General features: G+C 37.4%; 1 protein-coding gene across 3 annotated transcripts in view; it reads left to right on the forward strand.

The window, feature by feature from the left end:
- The window catches only part of MIB1 (MIB E3 ubiquitin protein ligase 1), a 72,152-nt gene extending 52,511 nt beyond the window's left edge, over nucleotides 1–19,641 (forward strand). The window contains exons 14-21 of one of the 3 annotated variants that reach the window (XM_069004599.1): nucleotides 98–184; nucleotides 2,888–3,049; nucleotides 7,842–8,023; nucleotides 9,260–9,452; nucleotides 11,686–11,764; nucleotides 13,307–13,393; nucleotides 14,523–14,623; nucleotides 19,310–19,641. In XM_069004599.1, coding sequence (XP_068860700.1) covers nucleotides 98–184; nucleotides 2,888–3,049; nucleotides 7,842–8,023; nucleotides 9,260–9,452; nucleotides 11,686–11,764; nucleotides 13,307–13,393; nucleotides 14,523–14,623; nucleotides 19,310–19,450 — 1,032 coding nt within the window. In that variant the 3' untranslated portion in view covers nucleotides 19,451–19,641. Of the gene's footprint in view, nucleotides 1–97; nucleotides 185–2,887; nucleotides 3,050–7,841; nucleotides 8,024–9,259; nucleotides 9,453–11,685; nucleotides 11,765–13,306; nucleotides 13,421–14,522; nucleotides 14,624–19,309 lie in introns of all 3 variants that reach the window. The other 2 variants (XM_069004601.1, XM_069004598.1) reach the window with 2 other exon arrangements.
- Nucleotides 19,642–20,110: the final 469 nt, after the last annotated feature.

Below are 20,110 nucleotides of genomic sequence, written 5' to 3' on the forward strand. Positions count from 1 at the left end.
ATCATATTCAGGGTCACAGTCAGTGTCCTAATGGACTGCCTTGCCTGTAGATGAATTGCTGGGGTAGTAATGCTCTAATGCTTTGAATATCTTGCAGGGCAATGCTAACCTGGATATCCAGAATGTTAACCAGCAAACTGCTCTGCATCTTGCTGTTGAACGACAGCATACACAAATTGTTAGGGTAAGTATCTTATTTGCAGTAAGCCATATGGTTAATGGCATTTGACTAAAGCTGATGGCAGCTGTTAAAATATGGGTACTTCATGAACATTTAAAAAATTATTTGACAACATGTAGTCACTGCATGTTTGTTTGAGGCATTTTGTTTAATTCAGAAGCCTGCCAACTTGCACAGAAGGTCAGTCAGCAATATGAATGACACTTCAAGAATGCTAAATTTTTGTACATGTACATTATGGTTTCCTCTACGTGGTTGCCAATTCCAGCATCCTTTCTTGTTGAATAAGGAAGAATGTGTTCTGCTGTTACTTGTCTGAATCTTGTGGTGCTGTAAAGGGACCTTCAAATAGCATTTCTGGTGCCTCCTGCTGTATGAGTAATTATTCTTGCTCATAACTTTTGCAGATTGTAACACAAAACATCTTTTTTATGATCTTAACTAGTTTTCAGTCTCAGAGTGTTAAACATTCCCTGGTCTTAGCTTGGGAGAGCTGTAAGTGGTAACAGTAGTACCTTATTGGTGAAAGGACTGCTGTCCTGGTTTTTTTGCTTCCATCGTTGCAAAAGTTAATACTTCAACTTAACAAAGCTTTGTTACTAGCACAGGAAATGGGAGCATAGCTTGCCGCTTCTGGCCTGTGTGCACTGTCATACAGGACCTATGTGGCTGAGGGTTTGCCTTGCTACTGTGGGCTTTTGAGGCTCAGAGAGAGCACTCACTGCTCTCAGAGTGGGTACATCAACCTTGCCTTGGCCTTTGGCGTAATTTTTTTGTCTTTGTAGAGGCATCCAGTATGAAAAACTGTCTCTTATTCAGGCCTACAGAGAATTGTCCCCCCTATGCAGACCTGTATTCTGTTAAGCGTTATTTTACCGTAAAGGTTTCTCCCTCTCCGAGGGCTGATGGGTGTGATCCCATTACAGTGAAACATGTGATATGGCCCTATATCTGGAACTGCTTGCTACCAGAAGAATGGTTTCCTAGAGTCAGTGCCACTTGCATCCTGCAAGGTATTTGGCAGCTATTTGGTGAACTCTTGTGCCCTTCTGGAACAGACAAAGTACCTGGGAATACAATATTAATGTAGCAGATGAGCAGGAAGGTAGGCATGTAGAACTAGCATGTGCGTTGGACTGACATGCTTATATCTGAGAATGTTTAAGTGAATGACCCTGTATCCGTTTTTCAGAGCTGGATTAACTTTAAGGAGTCCTAAAATAGCTCATGCAGCCATGCAAAGAACATGTTGGCTCTGTATTTCAAAATTAATTCCTACTGGATACCTTCCAGGGCTGGGTTTGTACCCTCAGGCATTTGTGGAATAGTGGTCAAAGGTAGCAGGGTTCTTTTAAAAGCCCTGCTGCCATGACAAAGGGTGGTGGTGACAAAGGTTGCCTTTTTAAAAATTCTTTTTAAACTTCTGCAAAGACTCTCAAGTTCTATGGCAGTCAGGGATTCCAGGAGAAACTCTAAGCAATAAAGAGCTAGTGGCAGACACAAGATACGAATATGAGAAAAGAAACTGGACCAGAGTAAATCCATTTAGAGAGTGTAAGAAGTTGAGACTAGACTGCCTCAACTATTAGCTTGTTTTCTTGGTTTCAGTTGTGGAAGAAAAGGTTGGGGAAAATGATAAGATGCAAATAATTGGAGGCACATACTTCTTGAAAATTAGGCTTTGAGTTCCTTATAAGCTATTTTCCTTTTAGCCTGTTCTGAAGTCTGAGATGCTTTGGTTCTGAGAAGCTGATCTCCTTGCCAGCATGTGGGTTCCAAAGACAGAGATCCCTCTTAATGTATTCTTGGTTTTAGATTATGCCTTTTGTCTCTACTGTTAATCCCAATTTTGCAGAGTAGCAAAATCTCAAAAACTAAAGTTAAAACCTCAGCTGCTGCCTACAGGTTTCTGAATGGTGACAGTGACAAGGTTTAATTTTTAGGGGCAGTTGGTATTTCTTTGTCAGCATGTGTTGATTTGTTTTGTCTAACAGTGTATTTAAGAAAGTTCTGATGGACTGAATTATGGAAGGGCTGTATGCAAAGGCCATAGGAATAGGAGGACCTGTGCAGCCTTGTGCTTGTTTTGTGTCATGTGACCAGGAATGGGTGTCTAAAATTAGCCTTAGAGACGAGTCTTACAGTTCATTGCTTTCCAAAGTGTTCTGAGAGAGTTTTTAATAGTGTCATTGGTTTTTATGTCTTCTGCTGAATTAGGGTAAACTGAAGTACGTGCTTAACTGCTTTACTAATGTGAAGACACTGTAAATTAAGTTGTAAAGTTTAGCATGGTATGAAAGTGGTGATTTTTGAGGTCATTGAAACCTAACAGTAAAGAATATATACCTATCTAAAAGTATTGCACATATTGCTGTAATAAATTACATTGTTTGTAGGCTGCCTTACAAGAATTAAAGTCTAAGAAAGTAGAAAGAATCCTCTAAAATTGTGTCTTTTGTAGCACTCAGAGGACAGGCAAGCATTAGGCTTCTGCTGTAATAAGCTTGATATTTGAGACAGATAAATGTTTTGGTTGAGGGCTGAGCTCCAGGTATGGAAAAGAAATTTAAATAAATGCAACTGTGAATTGTAGCAAGATAAGAGTGGCCCTTTTGAACCTCCTAGAAAATCCTAAACCATAGTTTTCTGAAATTAATTCTAAATAGGAGGGTTTTTTTGTTAAATTTCGGTTCTCTCTCTTTTCAGCTCCTAGTCCGTGCAGGTGCTAAACTGGATATTCAGGATAAAGATGGGGATACTCCCCTGCATGAAGCCCTGAGACACCACACCCTGTCACAGCTCCGCCAGCTCCAAGACATGCAAGATGTGGGCAAGGTAGATACTGCTTGGGAGCCATCAAAGAACACAGTAAATAAACCACATTTATTTATTCCTTTTTTTTCCCCCTGTATATTTGCCTTTGTCTAGTTTGTCTAGTTCTGTACTGTTGGACTGGTTTTTGGCAACATAAGTTTATGTAGACATTCTGCATTAAACTGCAGTGTAGGCAGAAATCATGTTGTTATATGTGGCTTTTCACATGAAGTCATTACCTTTGTTTAAAAAAAAAAAGAGGGATATGTAGTTCAAAAATATTTCTGGAAATCTCTCTTCTATAGTGAACACGTATGGCTGCCAAAAAAATCAAAGTAGCTTTTTTGGAAAGAGAATTAAACAGTATTACAGTACAGAATAAGACTGAAATAGTTTTCTGTGATTCAGCATCTTGCATGTCTTTATAGCTTTAATTGTTTCGTTGCTTCTATAACTTTCTAAGAGTATGTTCTGTTAGAACAAGGCATTCTTAATTTTGTATGTTTATTGATATGCCTATTTTTGACAGAGTTCATTTCAGAAATTGTGCTGCAGTAAGGAAATAGTCAAAAAGCCTCCAGGTAATAAAAAACGGAATGTTTTACTGAGAAAAAGAAACTCTCACACCCAAAAAGCTGTATGAATGCCATATGCAAAGGTGAAGTTTATAGTTTACCTGAGAGACAAAGGAGAATTAAAATTCTGAAGCAATTTGGATTGAGAAAAACAAGCAATTATTTCTTTAGATATTAAAGATGCACAACATAATGGTGGATCAGATCTGCTGAACCACTAGTTACCAGTACAGTATTTTTTCTAATTTCAGCTGAGGGTGATGTTTTTGCATTTCACAAACACACCAACGTTATTAAAAAACTTTGTTCAAAACAATAGTTCCACTGTACAAATTTTTTTTTTCAAATTGGTTACTTATTGTCACTGAAATACACTGGAATAAGCTTTGAAGGAGATTTAAAATATGACTAGCATGTGTAAGAAAATGCTTGTGTCCTTTTAAATGAGACAAGAAGAGCAGTTACAGCTCAGTTTTTTCCATTATCTGAAATGGACTCTATGAGAGGTGGCCAGAATACTTTGTGTTCATGTATTTAACTGTGGAATGAATGAAAGGGAGATGAATTTTTTTTTTTTTTTCAGATTCAGCATTTTATGAGTTGCTTTCTCTGCCCAATCTTACTAATGGCATCCAGAATGAAACTAGAGTTGTGTGTTGAGTTTTGAGGGTTTGAACACAAGAAGTGGGGTTTCTTTCCATCACCTTTTAAACTTCTCTGTGGGGGGATTTCAGGTTTTAGAGAATTAAGTTTTATTTCTAGTTTTGTTTGACAGGTATCCTTAGTTTGAACCAAAAGTGTAATTTATTTTTAAATTTCTATTGAAGTAATAAGACCAAGGGAAACAAAGAAAAAAATCCCTCATCATTGTATCTCTGATCACCTAAAAATGTTTTAAAGTTTTAAAAAACCATGATTAGCCAGTACCTCCTCTCCTTTATTAGTGTGATCAAACTACTGGTCATTTCTTTGCACTTTGTTTAGCTGCAGAGAAAATTTTTGCCTAACTAACAAATTTGGGAGGTTAAAGCGGTGTGGAGAAGATAAGTTCCGTCAGAGAGATGAAAACCTGCTTGTTTTTATTTTATGTGATATGTAAAAGATGGAGTAAATATACCTGAAAATGCTTTAGGATGATCAGCAAATCAAACTGTCCTGAAAATGTTTTGTGAAAAACAGTAAATGAGAACAATACCTGTACCTGTCTACCTTTATTTAAATGAAAGTAAGGTAAAAACTCTGTATTTTTCTATTAAAAAATTCTGTATAGAATTCTACAGTTCTATAGATTTTGCCATTAAACGGTTTTAAATATTAAGCCGCTTTTGGCCCAGAATTGAATATCAACAAAGACAGAATCAAAGCTGTGAAAATATGTGCAGGCATCTGGGCCTTTAAACCTATCCAAAGACACATTGGTAATTTGTCTTGCATGGAATTGCAAATACAGGTGATGGATAATAGAAGATAAATAGGATTAATAATTTAGCCTGGGAATCAGTAAGGCTTTCTTTTCATAAATGTGATGACTTAAGTTGAGGGTTTGTTTTGGGAGGTGTTTTATTATTCTTCATTAATTCCTTTAAAGATTGGGAAGTATGTTGGATTTCATTAGGCTATGTGATAGCAACGCACCTCTATAAATATTTAATATTTTAGAGCTCATTTTTGCTTGGCTAAATTTTAATTAACTTTGGACTGCTGTCTTGGAGGTTCCAACCTACTGAGACCTGTAGGGTGCCTCTTTGTAGTACATAGTACTTCAACAAATAATTATTTCTATTTTTGTTTCAGTTGAATAAACTGAAGAAGGAAAAACTCACTTGCCAGATTTTAGGGCTTTTTTGTATTTGATCAAGTTGGGTTGACAGCAACTCATTGAAATTGTACCATTTATTACTTTTTACTTTGACCACTGTTTAAAATATGAAACAAAACGTTTTACTGATAATCATGAACTTACTTCATAAATGAACTATATGGAATGAATTCTTTAACACTGATTTTTTTTTAGTAGTTCCTTCTGAATGCCAACATTAGGCCTGTTGGAACAAGCTCCCCAGGGATGTGATCACAGCACCAAGCCTGCCAGAGTTCAAAAAGCTTTTGGACAATGATCTCAGGCACCTGGTGCAAATCTTGAGGCTGTCCTGTGCAGGGGCAGGAGTTGAACTTGATGATGCTTGTGAATTCCTTCCAGCTCAGGATATTTTATGTTACATCTAAAACAATTTTTGTCAGGTTTCTTCAGTTAATTTTTGATAGACTATTTACAATGCATGTAGTGAACAATCTTGATAGTACACAAAGCCCTACTCAGGTACCATTTTGAAAAACATTTCTGTCCTCAAGCACTATGAGCAGTGAGCCCCATTTCTTTAAATAATTTTTAAGTTTTCCATCCAGCATATTGTGGTGATTGTACAGCTGGGAGGAGGAGAAATTTTCTGAAGTATAGTTACCACCACCACAAAAAAGTAATTTGAATTGCTTTATTACAGATGCCTAGAGTGGCATCTAGAGTACTTCTTATCCTAAATAAATGTATTATTCCCAGGGTCATTTTGTGCTATTTATTTTAATATGGGTGTCTTTCTGACACTTAAAATGCTTTTAAGTGATGCCACTGCCTAAATCCGAACTTAAAAGCAAGAAGCTAATGTAAGGTGTTTACTGCTTCAAAGGTAGCTCACTAGTTATAATTACTTAGATGATATTTATATGGTTCTTGTGGATTACACTCAGGCTTCTCCCTCACTGGTGAATTGGCTGGGACTGGCCTGTGTTGATGCATTTCAGGGCTAGCCCCCTCCAGAGGTAGCTTGCTGCAGCCATACTGGGCACTAAGACAAAATGGAGAATATTTTGTGCATGGCTTGGTTTTGTGGTATTCTCATTCTTTGTGCCTGAAAAGTTGCAGGCTTCCTGAGAAATGTCACAGGATGCACTGTTGTCCTGGTGTTTTCAAATTGTACAGCATGCCAGAGGCATTTTAGGACCTAAGGTTTTTGTGACCAATGTAGATGTCTGTTCCATGGTGACTCTGCCAACCTTGGAGCAAATCAGTTTCACTGGGTGCTGTGCTGCCTTGGCTGGACTAATAACACAGTCCAAAGTACCAGGACTGAAGCTGGATAAAATCTCTGCTTTGCTTCAGCCAGTGCTCTAATTGAAGTGCAGAAAAATGGTCTCAATTGATAAATGAAAATTTTCTCTTATCTGAACACCACAAAACAATTCGTTTCCATAACTTACTGCTTTTCCTGGTATGAAGCCTTTGGAGCTGTACTGTTAAGGAAGAATACAGGATCAGTATCTGAATTCATAAAGTAACCATCAAGAGTCTAAGAGTCTTGTAGCCTCAGCGATACATATTGATATAAGAACTCCTAATTAAAAAACCCAAATGTATAGATTGAGGTTTAAAAAAATGCTTTCCTAGACAACTGGGTTTCCTTGAGTTGGAGCTGCCCTAGCTTTGCCAGAGCTCTTTCTTTGAATACAGTGTAGTGTAGTTTGCTGAGGGATTCTTAGTGATGCCAGCAGTTCTGTGTTATGTGTAGTTTTTGTTATACTTAATGCATTTTATCTGATCAAGCTTTAATACAAAAAGATGCTGGGAGCAGGCCCAGAATGCTCTGGAGTAGGGGAATCTTCTCCTTGCTGGGCTATGGTAGTCAGCCTTTTTAGAGTTTCTAGCTGACCCTGTGAAGCAGTAACCCAAGGATACAGTGACAGCTGTAAAAGGGCAAAGTAGCATTATGTGATTAGACAGGAGGGACAGTGTATGAGTGTTCATCCATCCAGGCTGAGAAAGACTGAAATTCAGTTACTTTCTTGGGCAGGTACTTTACTTGCTAGACTAAAAGTAGGTGTGCGTTCCTTTCTCTGCTCAACTGTGTTTTCAGTCCAAGTGCAGTGGTAGCATTTTGTCTGAACTCAGCAATTTGAGTATACTGAAGTGTGTTCTGAATATACCCACTGAAACTTTGCCCTTTACAGTGCTTGCATAGAAGGACAGCCACTTCACATGTGAGTATAGGTGTGCAGGAGATTGAGTGCTTCAGTAGTTGAACTATTCCTTGCTGAATTTTAGTTCCTTAAAGGAAAGCTGAATATAGCTGACTCAGAATAAAGCAATTGTTTTGATTTTAGTTCTAGAGACACTTCCTTGGGCTTACAGATTTATGCATATATGTGCATGTGTGTGTGTCAGACGATTCTTAACTGTTTAGAGAGTCTTTCTTGCTTATGTATTCGTTTTCTTTCAGTTAATAATGGGACTTGGCACTCAAGGAGCAGAGAAGAAGAGTGCTGCATCTATTGCCTGCTTCCTGGCAGCCAACGGGGCTGACCTCGGCATTCGTAACAAGAAGGGTCAGTCCCCTCTCGACCTCTGCCCTGATCCAAGTCTCTGCAAAGCCTTGGCTAAATGTCACAAAGAAAAAGTCAGGTTTGTATATTCATAAAATGCACAGTTTCCAAACCCCTGCTTTCCACAGATTAACTGATTTATTTAAAATGTTGTGCCTATAATTACCAATAGCTAATTAAAACTGCAAGTTTGGGGGTTTGGTGGGGGGTTTTGTGTGGGTTTTTTTGTTGGGGTTTTTTTTTGTGTGTGTGTGTGCTTCTTTATGTTTTTATGGTACATTGAATACTGTTGACAAATACATTAATTGAAATGTACTCAAGTCTTAGGGGATTTTCATGCATATTAATTTGGGAAGGGGGAAAACAGGAGGGTGACAATCTTCAGATGGAGGTTGGTAGGACTTCACAAGAGGGTTGGGGGAAATCACTGGGAGAGTAACTAAGCATTGCGAATAGGTTGGCCTAGGAAGTTCTGAAATCTGTCTGTACAAGTTTTAATGGGCAAAGCCCGCTATAACCTGGTATGAATTCAGAGTTAATGCTGCTTTGAGAAGGTGACCTATTTAGTACCTGTTAATCTGAACAACTGTATGATTCTGTAAAAAGAGAACCAGGGGGTGGCTCTGATATCTTTAGGAATTAGGATTTCAGAGAAATACCATGTTATCAGGTCCATGCAGTATCAGATGGTTCACCTTGTCCTAGGCTGTGTTCCACCACTTTGCCCTAAATGATTCTCATCCTTAATTCCTGTCTGGAAATCAAAACTGTACTTTTAAAATGTGCCAGGGCGCGGCTGTTTTTATTGACGCTGCCCTGGTAAAGAGCAAGGCGCTTATTTCCTTTCGGAGTCTGTGTGTGTGTGCCCATGTGTCCCGGTCTCGTCCCTCGGCTGTTCTCCCGAGCGGCGGGAGGTGGGGCACGCGCGCCCTCTGCGGGCGAGCGCAGCGCGGAGCTCCGGCCCGGGCACTGCGGCCGTGGGGACGGGCGAGGCCCAAGTGCTGCTTCTGCGGATCGGAACCACGGGCCGTGCGTGTCTCTGTTAGTAAAGCAAGCTTTTAGGGTGAAAGGGAGCGGCTTTTTACGTTCACGACACGCTGACTTGCGTGTCCTATTTCTGTACAATGTTTTAGCCGAGTTTGTGACCTTGCATTCCAGTGTCAACTGTGCTTCTTGGAAAGGTAGTTGAGATTGCTTTATGATCATACATTTATGCCCGAGTGCGTAGGAGTATATGAGCAGCCAGCTGATGTGCATTCTAAACTAAGTGGGTATTTTTAGTTCTTAAAAGTTTGACTGCAAGGTTTCTTTGTAGTGGCCAGGTTGGTTCCCGAAGTCCGTCTATGATCAACAATGATTCTGAAACCTTAGAAGAGTGTATGGTGTGCTCAGACATGAAGAGAGATACTCTGTTTGGCCCTTGTGGCCACATTGCCACGTGTTCTTTGTGCTCACCACGGGTGAAAAAATGCCTCATCTGTAAAGAACAAGTTCAGTCTAGGACAAAGGTAAAAAAATCTCTTTACTTTTTTAATGGAAAAGTTAAAAAAAAAAGCGAAAAAATAGGTTGAGGAAATATACAGCTTATTTTATGTGGTATTATGCCTTACACATGTCTCACTGGATGGAATTAATTTTGCATCATAATGATATCTTGCTCTTTTCTGTTTGCCTGTCATACCTACCTTTCCCTGCCTTGCAATGTCTTTGTTGTTCAGGTCCTCAGAGTTCCCTAATACAGTCACCTGAGGATGCTTTATTGAAATAGACTATTTCCCCCCTGCCATGGTATTCTTTTCTTCATGTTAAGATAAATTGCTGTTTTCTGAAGCATGATTTCCCTCAGTAATATTTAGTTCTTCTGAGTTCTTTTATTCCTTAGGGCTGCTTGAAAGATGATTTGGCTGTAAACTGAGTTAATATGTGTTTGTTTTTGTAGATAATAATTACTTTCAGCTTTCACCTTCTCTTTGTTTGGAAACATGAGTTGCATTACGCTGTCTTTTTTCTTCAGAGTATCAACCAGTCATGCCCTATTTTGGAGACCAAGGTTTCTCAAATGGTTACTCCCAAGTAGTTTTGACCATATGGTCAAAACTTTGCTTTTCTGTTTGAGTACTATTTTATTCCTTGTAATAACCAAGTCTTGTCCTGGTTTTTTTAGCTGTTGAAAAAAAAAATTGTGTTCTGCACTTTGGTTTATGTTTGGTTTTGGTTTGGCTTTGGGGTTTTTTTAGCTTTTTGGGTTTGTTTTTGGTTGTTGTTTTTGTTTTTCGTTTTTTTTGGTTGGTTGGTTGGTTTTTTAGGAAACTTTTTTTTTTTTTTACTTTTTCCAAACATATTTGATTAGTCTGCTTCTGTGGCATGTTGTTTTTTTTCCTCCATCTCAGAGCAAATATAAGAATTGTAAATATAAATTTGTACTGTTTTTACTACTCACTCTCTTATTCTTCTTACACCATTCACTCTTCTGCACTGTGTATGTTCAAAAGCCAAATGTTAACATAATGGGAGCTCCTTTTCTCTAGACTTTATAATCAGTGAAAGGGTTCTGCCACCAGGTGATTTGGAGCAGCCAAGTGAGGCTTCTGCCCCTACTCATCCATTTAAAGAAGTTAATCTATGGAAATCAGCTTTCCTAGGTGAAAGCTAAGCTTTGTGAATAACCTTCCTTTGATTTCTTTTGCTGAATTAGTTTTAGAGATTAGAATATCTGGTCAGTACTTCTGTTGTACTTTTCTGAATAAAAACTTAGAGTAATATCTGCAAGGCTAAGGAATGAATGAATCAGGACAACGGTTCTATGAACTGGAAGAGGTGGTCCAGGCCAGTATAAATGGAATTGTATGTGATGTCTATGATCGTACTATACATGCCCCATCCCTGGCAGTGTTCAAGGCCAGGCTGGATGGCGCCCTGAGTAACATGGTCTAGTGGAAGGTGTCCCTGCCCATGGCAAGGGTTGGAACTGGAGGATCTTTAAGGTCCTTTCCAACCCAAACCATTTGATGGTTCCATGATATATACAGCTCTCATATTAAAGGACTTGAGAAACCCTAACCCAGAATATTAAAACATTTCTGTAGAAGTTCTTTTAAGTGAATCTAATACCCTGCAATGAGCGGGGACATCTTCAATGAGATCAGGTTGCTCAGAGCCCTGTCCAGCCTGACCTTGAACGTTTCCAGGGATGGGTCATCTAGCACCGCTCTGGGTAACCTGTTCAGTGTTTCACTACCCTCATCATAAAAAATTTCTTTCTTATATCTAGTCCAAATTGGCCTTCTTTTAGTCTAAAACTATTACCCTGTGTACTACTGCAATGGGCCCAGCAAAAAAGTTTGTTCCTATCTTTCTTATAAGCCCCCTCTAGATACAGAAAGGCTGTAATAACGTCACCCCATAGATCTCTCTTCTCCAGGCTGAACAACCCCTGATTTAGGTATGTGTGGTAGAATAAAGAAGGAGAAAAGAATAAAGAAGGAGAAAAGAATAAAGGGAAAGAAATCTATGCTGTCCTCACTGCTTCTCTGTGCCTGTCCTTGTACTGAATGTGTAAAAATTGCCAGCAAATATGTGTTCTTAAAAGTTAGTGTTAGAACTCATTTAAGTTGCATTTTGAGGTGCTGAATTAGTTAAAAAGCCCCACTAGATAGAGATTCTTGAAGTCCACATACCTTGGAAATTAATGTAGAGAGCAGGAGATAAATTTTACTCATGTGTATGTGTTGTTATTGACAGATTGAAGAATGCGTAGTGTGTTCAGACAAAAAGGCAGCAGTGCTCTTCCAGCCTTGTGGTCATATGTGTGCCTGTGAGAGTAAGTAACTTGGCAAAACCTCTTTTTGAAGTAATCGTGAAACAGAACATTTTAAATCTGATTGCAAAAAGGTCATGAGTAATCTGATTTCAGGTTCAGTTTACTTGGTAGTCTGGTGTGATCATCAGAATTTTGGTATTATTTGTCATGCTGGTAATAATTGGAGGACAAAGTGGAGATTTTCAAAAATTTAGAAAGCATGTGGTCTTTCATCTCAATTATTTAACTGTGAGTAGGCTTGCTCACATTATAGACACCTACTGTATATCATTAACACTTTGGAAGTAATAAGAATCAATTTTGTTGTTTTGTTGCAGCTTTTTGAGGGCATTCAGATATGCAGATAGTGTTTTAAAAGAATATTGTAAATAAATACTTGGTATGCTTCATTACTAATCTACAGATTTGCTCAAGGGCTGTATTTTGCCCCAAAAGTCACATCATATATCTTTGCAAAGAGCACTAGTTATGTTTCACTTTGGTTTATCCTGTGTAGTGAAAAAATACATAGGAGATTTCCAGAAGTTTTTTGGTTTTGAGTATATGTGGATAAGAATGCAGCTATGACCTTGTCTCCAGACATTTCAGGGCTTTGTTGAAGGGTCATTTCCCTAGAGAAGAGCAGTCCTTATTGATGAGCATCTACATCAGAGGGAAGGTAATCATTCCCATGAGTAACTTCTTACTTGCTAAAGAAGTCTGGTTTCTTCCTCTCTTCTGGCTGAGGCAGCTGACATCAAATCACTGACTATAGTTATCCTGATCTGACCTCTTTCACTGTCTGCAGTTGAAAGATGATGAGAGAAGTTTTTTTGAATCATTTCCCAGCAAAGAAGACAACAAGAAGATTGATTACTGTAGTGAAGGATTTCAGCAGTGCAATACACATTACCAAGTCTAAGCTGTAACAAGGACAGCAAAAGTTTTAACAGTTGTAGATGATTTCTTTCCAGATTTTTTTCTGGACGTCTTGTTCAAGCAGAATGAGAGAGAGTCTTCAATTTTGTGTATTTTATAGGACCCACTCTCTTGATTCACAGTAACCTTTCAGCATTTATGAGACATAACTTGCCTTTTGTAGAAAAATTACAGTCCCCTTTCTAGGATTATATCAAAATATGTTAGTTTACTCTTAAGGGTAAAGAGCTGTACCTCTTTGCCCCTGGAGCATTAGGACAGTTAGTGAGATCCATTGTTCTAAAGCAAAAAGCGGGATAGCCAGGACATTCTTGGAAATTCTGGTCTCAAATGTGTGATTACCTTTTAACTTTTTTAGTTCTTGTGCACTGAACATCCATTTGGAGAAAGAGGAATCTGTTCACTTGAAATATCTTAAAAAGAGATAGAGAATAGATCTACTTTGAATCCCAAACAGGGCATTGTTTAGGTGTGATTTGCAGAAAATTATTTGAAGGTAAACTCAAGTAGTTTTTTGTATTAAAAGCATCTGTTAAGTCACTGCTGTATAGTTACTGTGAATAAACAAACTCATGGGATAGTAAAGAAGAAAAATGAAATTGATTTATTTCTCTGTCCCCTCAGATTGTGCAAGCTTGATGAAGAAATGTGTACAGTGTCGGGCAGTGGTTGAGCGAAGAGTGCCTTTCATAATGTGCTGCGGAGGGAAAGGTACAGAAGATACCAGTGATGATATTTGTGAGTGACTCCAGAGCCCATACTCTTTCATGTTCCTCCACCAACTTACTCTCATTCTCTTAAATGATCTAAATCTTCCTCTCCTTTCTGAAGAAAAGTTTAATGAAAACAGTGTTAACCCAGGTATTCATTTGCTGTTTGCACTACCTTCTGCATTGGTAGCAGCAAATGTGGTAACACCGGAAGTCATTACACTGGAGAATTGCTTCCAGCATTCAGACTAGAATCCAAAACGTGTGATGACTTGGCCACCTACTAATGCCCTAAGAAGTAAAAGCTGAAGATTGTCTGTAATTGTGCAAATGAGCAAACAAATGTATTTTTTTTACCTCTGGAGCTCTGAAGGAGTGGTAAGTATTTTGCATCTAGGTACAAGCAACTTTCCTGACAGAATGTCCAGTTTTACATCTTCTGCTTTGACTAGTTTTTAAACTTCATGTGACTTCTTTGAGTAATTTCTATGAATTATTTATATTTGCTCTGTGTGTATATATGATACACAGTATTTCAGTTGAGTTTATGGGAACTGGAATATTAGTTCATTCTTAGCATAATGTTCTGAAATAAATATAAGAATAATCATTAAAATCAGGTCTTCAATACTCACACTGGAAATTTAAGACTTGACAATTTTTCTGTTTCATATAGTAATATGGCTTCTCAGATCAGTCAAATACAGGAATCTGAGCTTGTTCAAATTTTGAATAAACTACTTCCAAGACACTTGTGCATTTTTGAACACCAAAATCATCTCTGTAGATAAAAATTCATTTAAATGGGAAAGGATTTGGCTTTTTTTTTCTTTAAACACGGGCAAAAAATATTTATGTCAGGAAGTTCACTGGCAAATAAGAATTCTGAGAACATTAAGGGACTACAGACACCATTATTATGGAAATATTTGTCAAAGAAGTGTTGCCACTAAAAGAAATTCTTTGTTGAGCTGCAGTGATGGTGTAGTGAATTTAATTAGATTATCAAAGATGTTTGACTGACATTATTTTAGATAGTTGAAAAATTGTAGCTGTGACACTGGAAATCATTATTCCTGGTTTATTAGATTGCTGCATAATCATGTGTCCTTATTTTCTTTACATTACAGCAAGTGGAAACATTCCAGTTTTGCAGAAAGACAAAGACAACACTAATGTCAATGCAGATGTACAGAAGCTGCAGCAACAGTTGCAAGACATCAAGGAACAGGTAAAAGTGCTGGATAAAAATTGTAAGGACCACTAAGCCAATTGAAAAACCCAATTCATCCTCTATTATTTAAAGCAAAATGAATGTTGAAGTGCATCAGCTCTTGAACTTAAGTTAAAAGACCAGTATTTTTTGTGTCATGTGGCTTGTATGTCCTCTATGTATGAGGTTAAAAAAAAAAAAATCAAGTGGCCATGTTTGATAATCTATCTGTTAGAGCATGTGTGTTGATATGACTGAAAAAGGATTCTCTGCCCAGTCAGTACATGCTCTGACTGTTTAGGTTGACCTGAGCATGTAGGAAACAGCAGAAGCTGTTTTCACAGAACAGTGATAAAATAGAAAATCTTCACTGTTCTGTACCTACCTTAATCTTGACTTGTCTGTTCATTAAGTGCCTTGGAACAATGGCTGACTGTTATCCGTCATATGAACAGTGTAGTGAACACACTCTTCAAAACACTCTGTGACTGCAAATTTAAAACTTTGAAATTACTGTACATGTAATTTGAATATTTGGAATTTAAATGTTAAGGTTTATCTTCTGTAATTATGTTTGAAAATCTTTCAGCAGTAAGGGATCTGGAGTATCTGACTATGAATGAGCTTATTCTCTTAGAACCCTGATAATATGATCTTTTGCTTCCCTGTGTATAACACAATTGGCAAAAACTTGTCATAGATACAGGAAACTGAGGTGTTCTAGCTTGCCTTTTCCTCTAGTAGGCTTAAAACAGTCTGTAATACTTCAGTGAGGGCAGCATCACATCTAGTCCTGATAGTTGTTGGTTTCAGCTGTTCATGTGCATGAAAGCAAGGGCTAGAATTTTAGGTTTCCAGTCTTAGGGGCTGTGTCTCTAAATGCCTTAAATTTGAGAGCTGATATGCTCAACTGAATGTCTGTGAAGAGCTGTTTCTGTCATATGGTGAATGGACCAGCACCCCAGTAATACATATTCAAAACAGTTTTCTGTGTAGTTTCTATCTGTAAAGAACATGGAGATTGAAAATTGTCATTTGAAAATGCATGTCTGTCTTACCTAGAAGCTCCAGATGTTTCTGTCATCTCTTATGTCTTGCATCTCCTCTTCAGCTTTTGCTTTACTTTCTAGCACTGAGTGGAAAGAATAAAGTTACTTTTTTGGCACTTGAAATGATACATGCAGAAGATGCAGATGCATGCTTAAATGCAAGTAATCTGTTTTGTTCAGATATATTTTTTCAGGGTACTTTAGGAGTTATAGAAGATCAGAGTTCTGTTTGGGGATGCTGATATTCTTATGTATAGGCACATGAAAAGAAAAGTACTTTATGTTACAGTTTTTCTTCTTGATTAGATGTGATATCAGGGGGCTTTTGTCAGTTTTCCTTAGGTGCTGTTTTATTCTCTATGATTTTGCCTAACCTTTGGGATTTGCTAGCCAGCAGCCAGAATCGTTCAGTGCATCTGACTAGAAAGAGATGGTTCTGGTCGTTCCCTGTGTGCCTCTTGGTGTGAGACTCTTGGGCTTTCTTTAGTGTCTTTTGTGCTTAGGCTTGTGACAGGGCAAGTTGTATATCACACTTGTGAGTAGCAAATCTACACTTGTGGATTTGATTAAAATTGATGATGTCATGTTTTAAATTAGTGCTTGAAGTTATGCACAGCATTCCACTGTAATTGTGTATTTTTTTGATTTGTGCTGTAACAGTTCAGTCTTTGTGTTCAATTGATATTTTTCTACCTAAAATTAATTTGTTCTCTTTCAGCAGGTATAAGCCTTTGTTTCAAGTCAAACCTTCAATGATAATCTAATATGTTAGTGCAGCAAGCTTTTAAAACTATTTCTGGTGCCAAGCAGAAGTGATGCTGATGTCAACAGAATCTCCCACATCTGATGACCACACCATTCTTCAGGGATTCCCTGAATGTGAACTCTTTTGACTGTAATTGCAATACCTTCACTCCATTTCATACATAATCACCATCATCCATCTAATATCTTATGTATGTTCCTTCACCATACTTACATCACTTTCTTCTTCCTTAAAAATAAATTTATTTTGTCACTGTGCACCTGTATATTGTTGTAAAAACTGCTTTTGATAGTGAGGAATTCATACTTCAAGCAGTTTAAAACACCTTGTTAGTTAGAAAAAATTACTTGGATTGCAAACCCAATTCTACTTAAGGTGCAATGAAGACTTTTCCAGAGTATTTATCTGAAGAAGTAATTCTCATATGTAACAGGCATAGTGCCTTTTTATACTAATTGTTTTCCTTCAAAAGATAGGAGTCAAATGTGTCAGGCAGGTAGAAAATGGGATTTCATGCAGAGGATGTTCTAACAAACTAATAGTACAATAGTTACAGATACTGCTTATTTCTCACTCCGTATTTTCTACTGCCCAAATGGGGTATAAGGCTTGCAGTGAACTTTCTTTCACTGTAAAAGTACATGTAACATGGTGGTTAAGTAAGGAATTCTCTTTCAGAGTTGGCTAAAACTCAGTTAGCTGGGCTTCTATCCCAGTGGGAAACTGCTGAACTAATTGAGAAAAGCCTGTCAGAATAGAATTGTGTAGGAAACAGGAAGCTGCTTGTTCCTGCTGGCTGAGTTCTCCTACTGTGTGAAGTAACTTAAGGTAGTATCATGTTAAGAAATTTAACAGCTAATGTATTTTATATACTCTGCTTTTGTACTAAACAAGAGAAATTGGGCAATTTTCTAATACTGCATATCTGTAAAGTGAAAATGTTGGGATTTCTGTACTTTACCAAATGAAACAGTTCAAAGTAATGGTGTTTCAACAGATTTTATTTTTTTGTTATTTCTGAGTCCCTTAGTGGATGTTTTCATTTTTAAATGATGGTGCAGCATTTGGAGAGAAACAGACTCTTGTAGCTTCAGTAATTCTGACATTACATTTAGACAGAAAAGCAAATAATTAGCTAAACATAGAATAAAGGCTACCCATTGGGGATTTTCCCAAAGATAAGATTGGTGTTTGCTTTGTCAGTCCTTTGTGAAAGGTTGTGATGCCAATGCTGTCAAGTTATAGATCCTTGTCACACAGCTGTGTATTCATTGCATTGGAAGGAGCTGTTCCATTGATGTCTGAAGTCTGTGAGTTACTGAAGGAAGAATACTCTAAAGGTCCCATTGACGTGTGGGATGTGAAGGTGGTAACTTAGTGTGAATGGAAAAATGAGCAGGACTGACAGACAGTCTTCTGTAAATTTTTAGTTTGAGAATGTTTTGTTACAATACTGTGGAAATTCTGGCAAAGCTGGAGCACACCCCCCTTCACGGTTATTTTTAAAGATAAATTGACTTAAGGTTTCACCTGGAAGTTTTATTTTCCTGCTAGTACGTTATACTAGTATCCTGGAGATTAAAATAGTAATTTGGCCAGATTCCATGCCAATTTAAACTCTTAAGCAGAAATATGGTGAATTTTTTTTGGTCTTCAATTAAGCTATCTATCCTAGAAAGTAATACCTATTGATTTCATAGAATATGTGCTTCAGGGTTATTCTGAATAGGGTACCTTGGTATGGTTTCTCTCTTATGCAATGAACGAATTGAAATAAAGCCCCAATGATGAATACAAAAACAAGTCACAGGTGCAAGATGGTGATAAAATGAATTTTTATTTGAAATATGAGCCTTGTTAGTATTTTGTATTATGTACGAGATCAACATTTATAATTGTTAGATATATGTGATATGTCTCAGATCTGAGGACATCTTAGATTTGATTTGATCTATTATAGAGTGGTCTTAACAATTTTCATCTGGTGTAACATCTGTTCATTTACTAACATTTGATAAACTGTTATAAATGAAATCCTAATATGGCTGCAATATGTTTATGGTGAAGGAACATGCCTTATGAAAACTTCAATTTCTGCACATGGCAAAAGATGAAGGACATTGTTCCTTAGTGGCTTGGTACAAAATGAATTTTGCCATTGAAGAACTTAAAAAGATCTTTTTTGGGCATTGGCTATCACTTTACATTCAGCAATTAAAACTGATTTTAAAAGTTTGCTGTGCTGCTGTTATGAGTTAAGGTTACAGATTTACTAAACTGTTCTTTAGTTGAAACTTGAGGTGTTCTTTTGGTTGAAAATCTAGATAACTTCCTCAAACAAAGTACTAAATTTTTACATATCATATTGATTATGCAACATTTTTATTCCTTCTGTGGGTGTTGAGTGCTTGGTCTTTAGAGGTAAGTAAATGAATGGCTAGAATGGCCTGAGAAGAAATTTGTAAATCATTACCCAAGCATTGCATACATCAAATTGTTTGTGTTTTGTTCCCTGGAATATTACATGACATAAAGGAGAATATTTCTGAAGAATATTTTAATGTTGCAAACTTGGGTAATGATATTGAAAGTATGATGTCAGCCTACGACTAGATTGTCTTAATAAAAGGAATCATATTTAGAAAAAATCTACATAGTTACTCGTGTCTTGATGGAGTAGGAAAAGCCCATATATTGTAAGTCAATGTGGAGTAAAAATGGGATTTAAAGAAACCCCGGTTTGGTTTAATGGCTGGGTTATGCTATGGCAATTTTCTGCAATGCTTAGGATCACGTATCTGTTGTTAAATTTCAACACTTCATATGTTGCATATTCAGTACTGTATAACAACTACCACTGACTGTGTAACCTGTCAAAATCTTTTCCAGACTATGTGTCCTGTCTGTCTGGACCGCCTGAAGAACATGATCTTTCTGTGTGGCCATGGAACGTGTCAGCTTTGTGGAGACCGAATGAGCGAGTGCCCCATATGCCGCAAGGCAATCGAACGGAGGATCCTTTTGTATTAAACAGGGGCCAGTGTCTTTTACTAGGTTGTGCAAGAGTAAGGACATGTTGATGGTTTAAATCTCTGTAAGTTTGAAAGGCAGTAAAGGGTTCTAATGGAAACATTTCTAATACTGTAGCACAGGTTCATTACATAGTAATTGTTTAAAGACTCTGAATGCACCAAATAAAAGAAACAGTATTTGAACAGTCAGCTTGTAGCTTTACTCTTAAAAAACATCTAAGCCTACTGCTAATTTAAAGCAGTCTTTTTTTCATTTTCTTTCTGTCTTCTTCTTCCCCTTAAAGTGTAAAGGGACAATCTTATTTTGGTTTTGTTCCTGTGTATCATGTATGTATCAGATGTCAAGTGATGTAAGGGAATTTTTTTTTATATTGTCAGTTACTACCAAACATAAATATTTAGGATTTTTTTCGCTTTAGGCTTTTCTGGAGAGTGTCAACATTTCCTCTGACAGTTCTGATTCACAGTAATTTCTGTCTTGAAATACACAGTCATGAAAAATCTATACAAAATATATACGTAGTAGTAATAAATATACTATTCCCATAAGGTCAGGCCTCAGAATACGTTAAGGTAATTCTGACTTTATCATGCCCTTTGTTCCGAGGATGGGTTGTGTAGGAAACAGGAAAAGGAAAAATCTGTTTTAGAAACATTA

The sequence above is a fragment of the Aphelocoma coerulescens genome, chromosome 2 (assembly GCF_041296385.1).
Source record: "Aphelocoma coerulescens isolate FSJ_1873_10779 chromosome 2, UR_Acoe_1.0, whole genome shotgun sequence".
Taxonomy (NCBI): domain Eukaryota; kingdom Metazoa; phylum Chordata; class Aves; order Passeriformes; family Corvidae; genus Aphelocoma; species Aphelocoma coerulescens.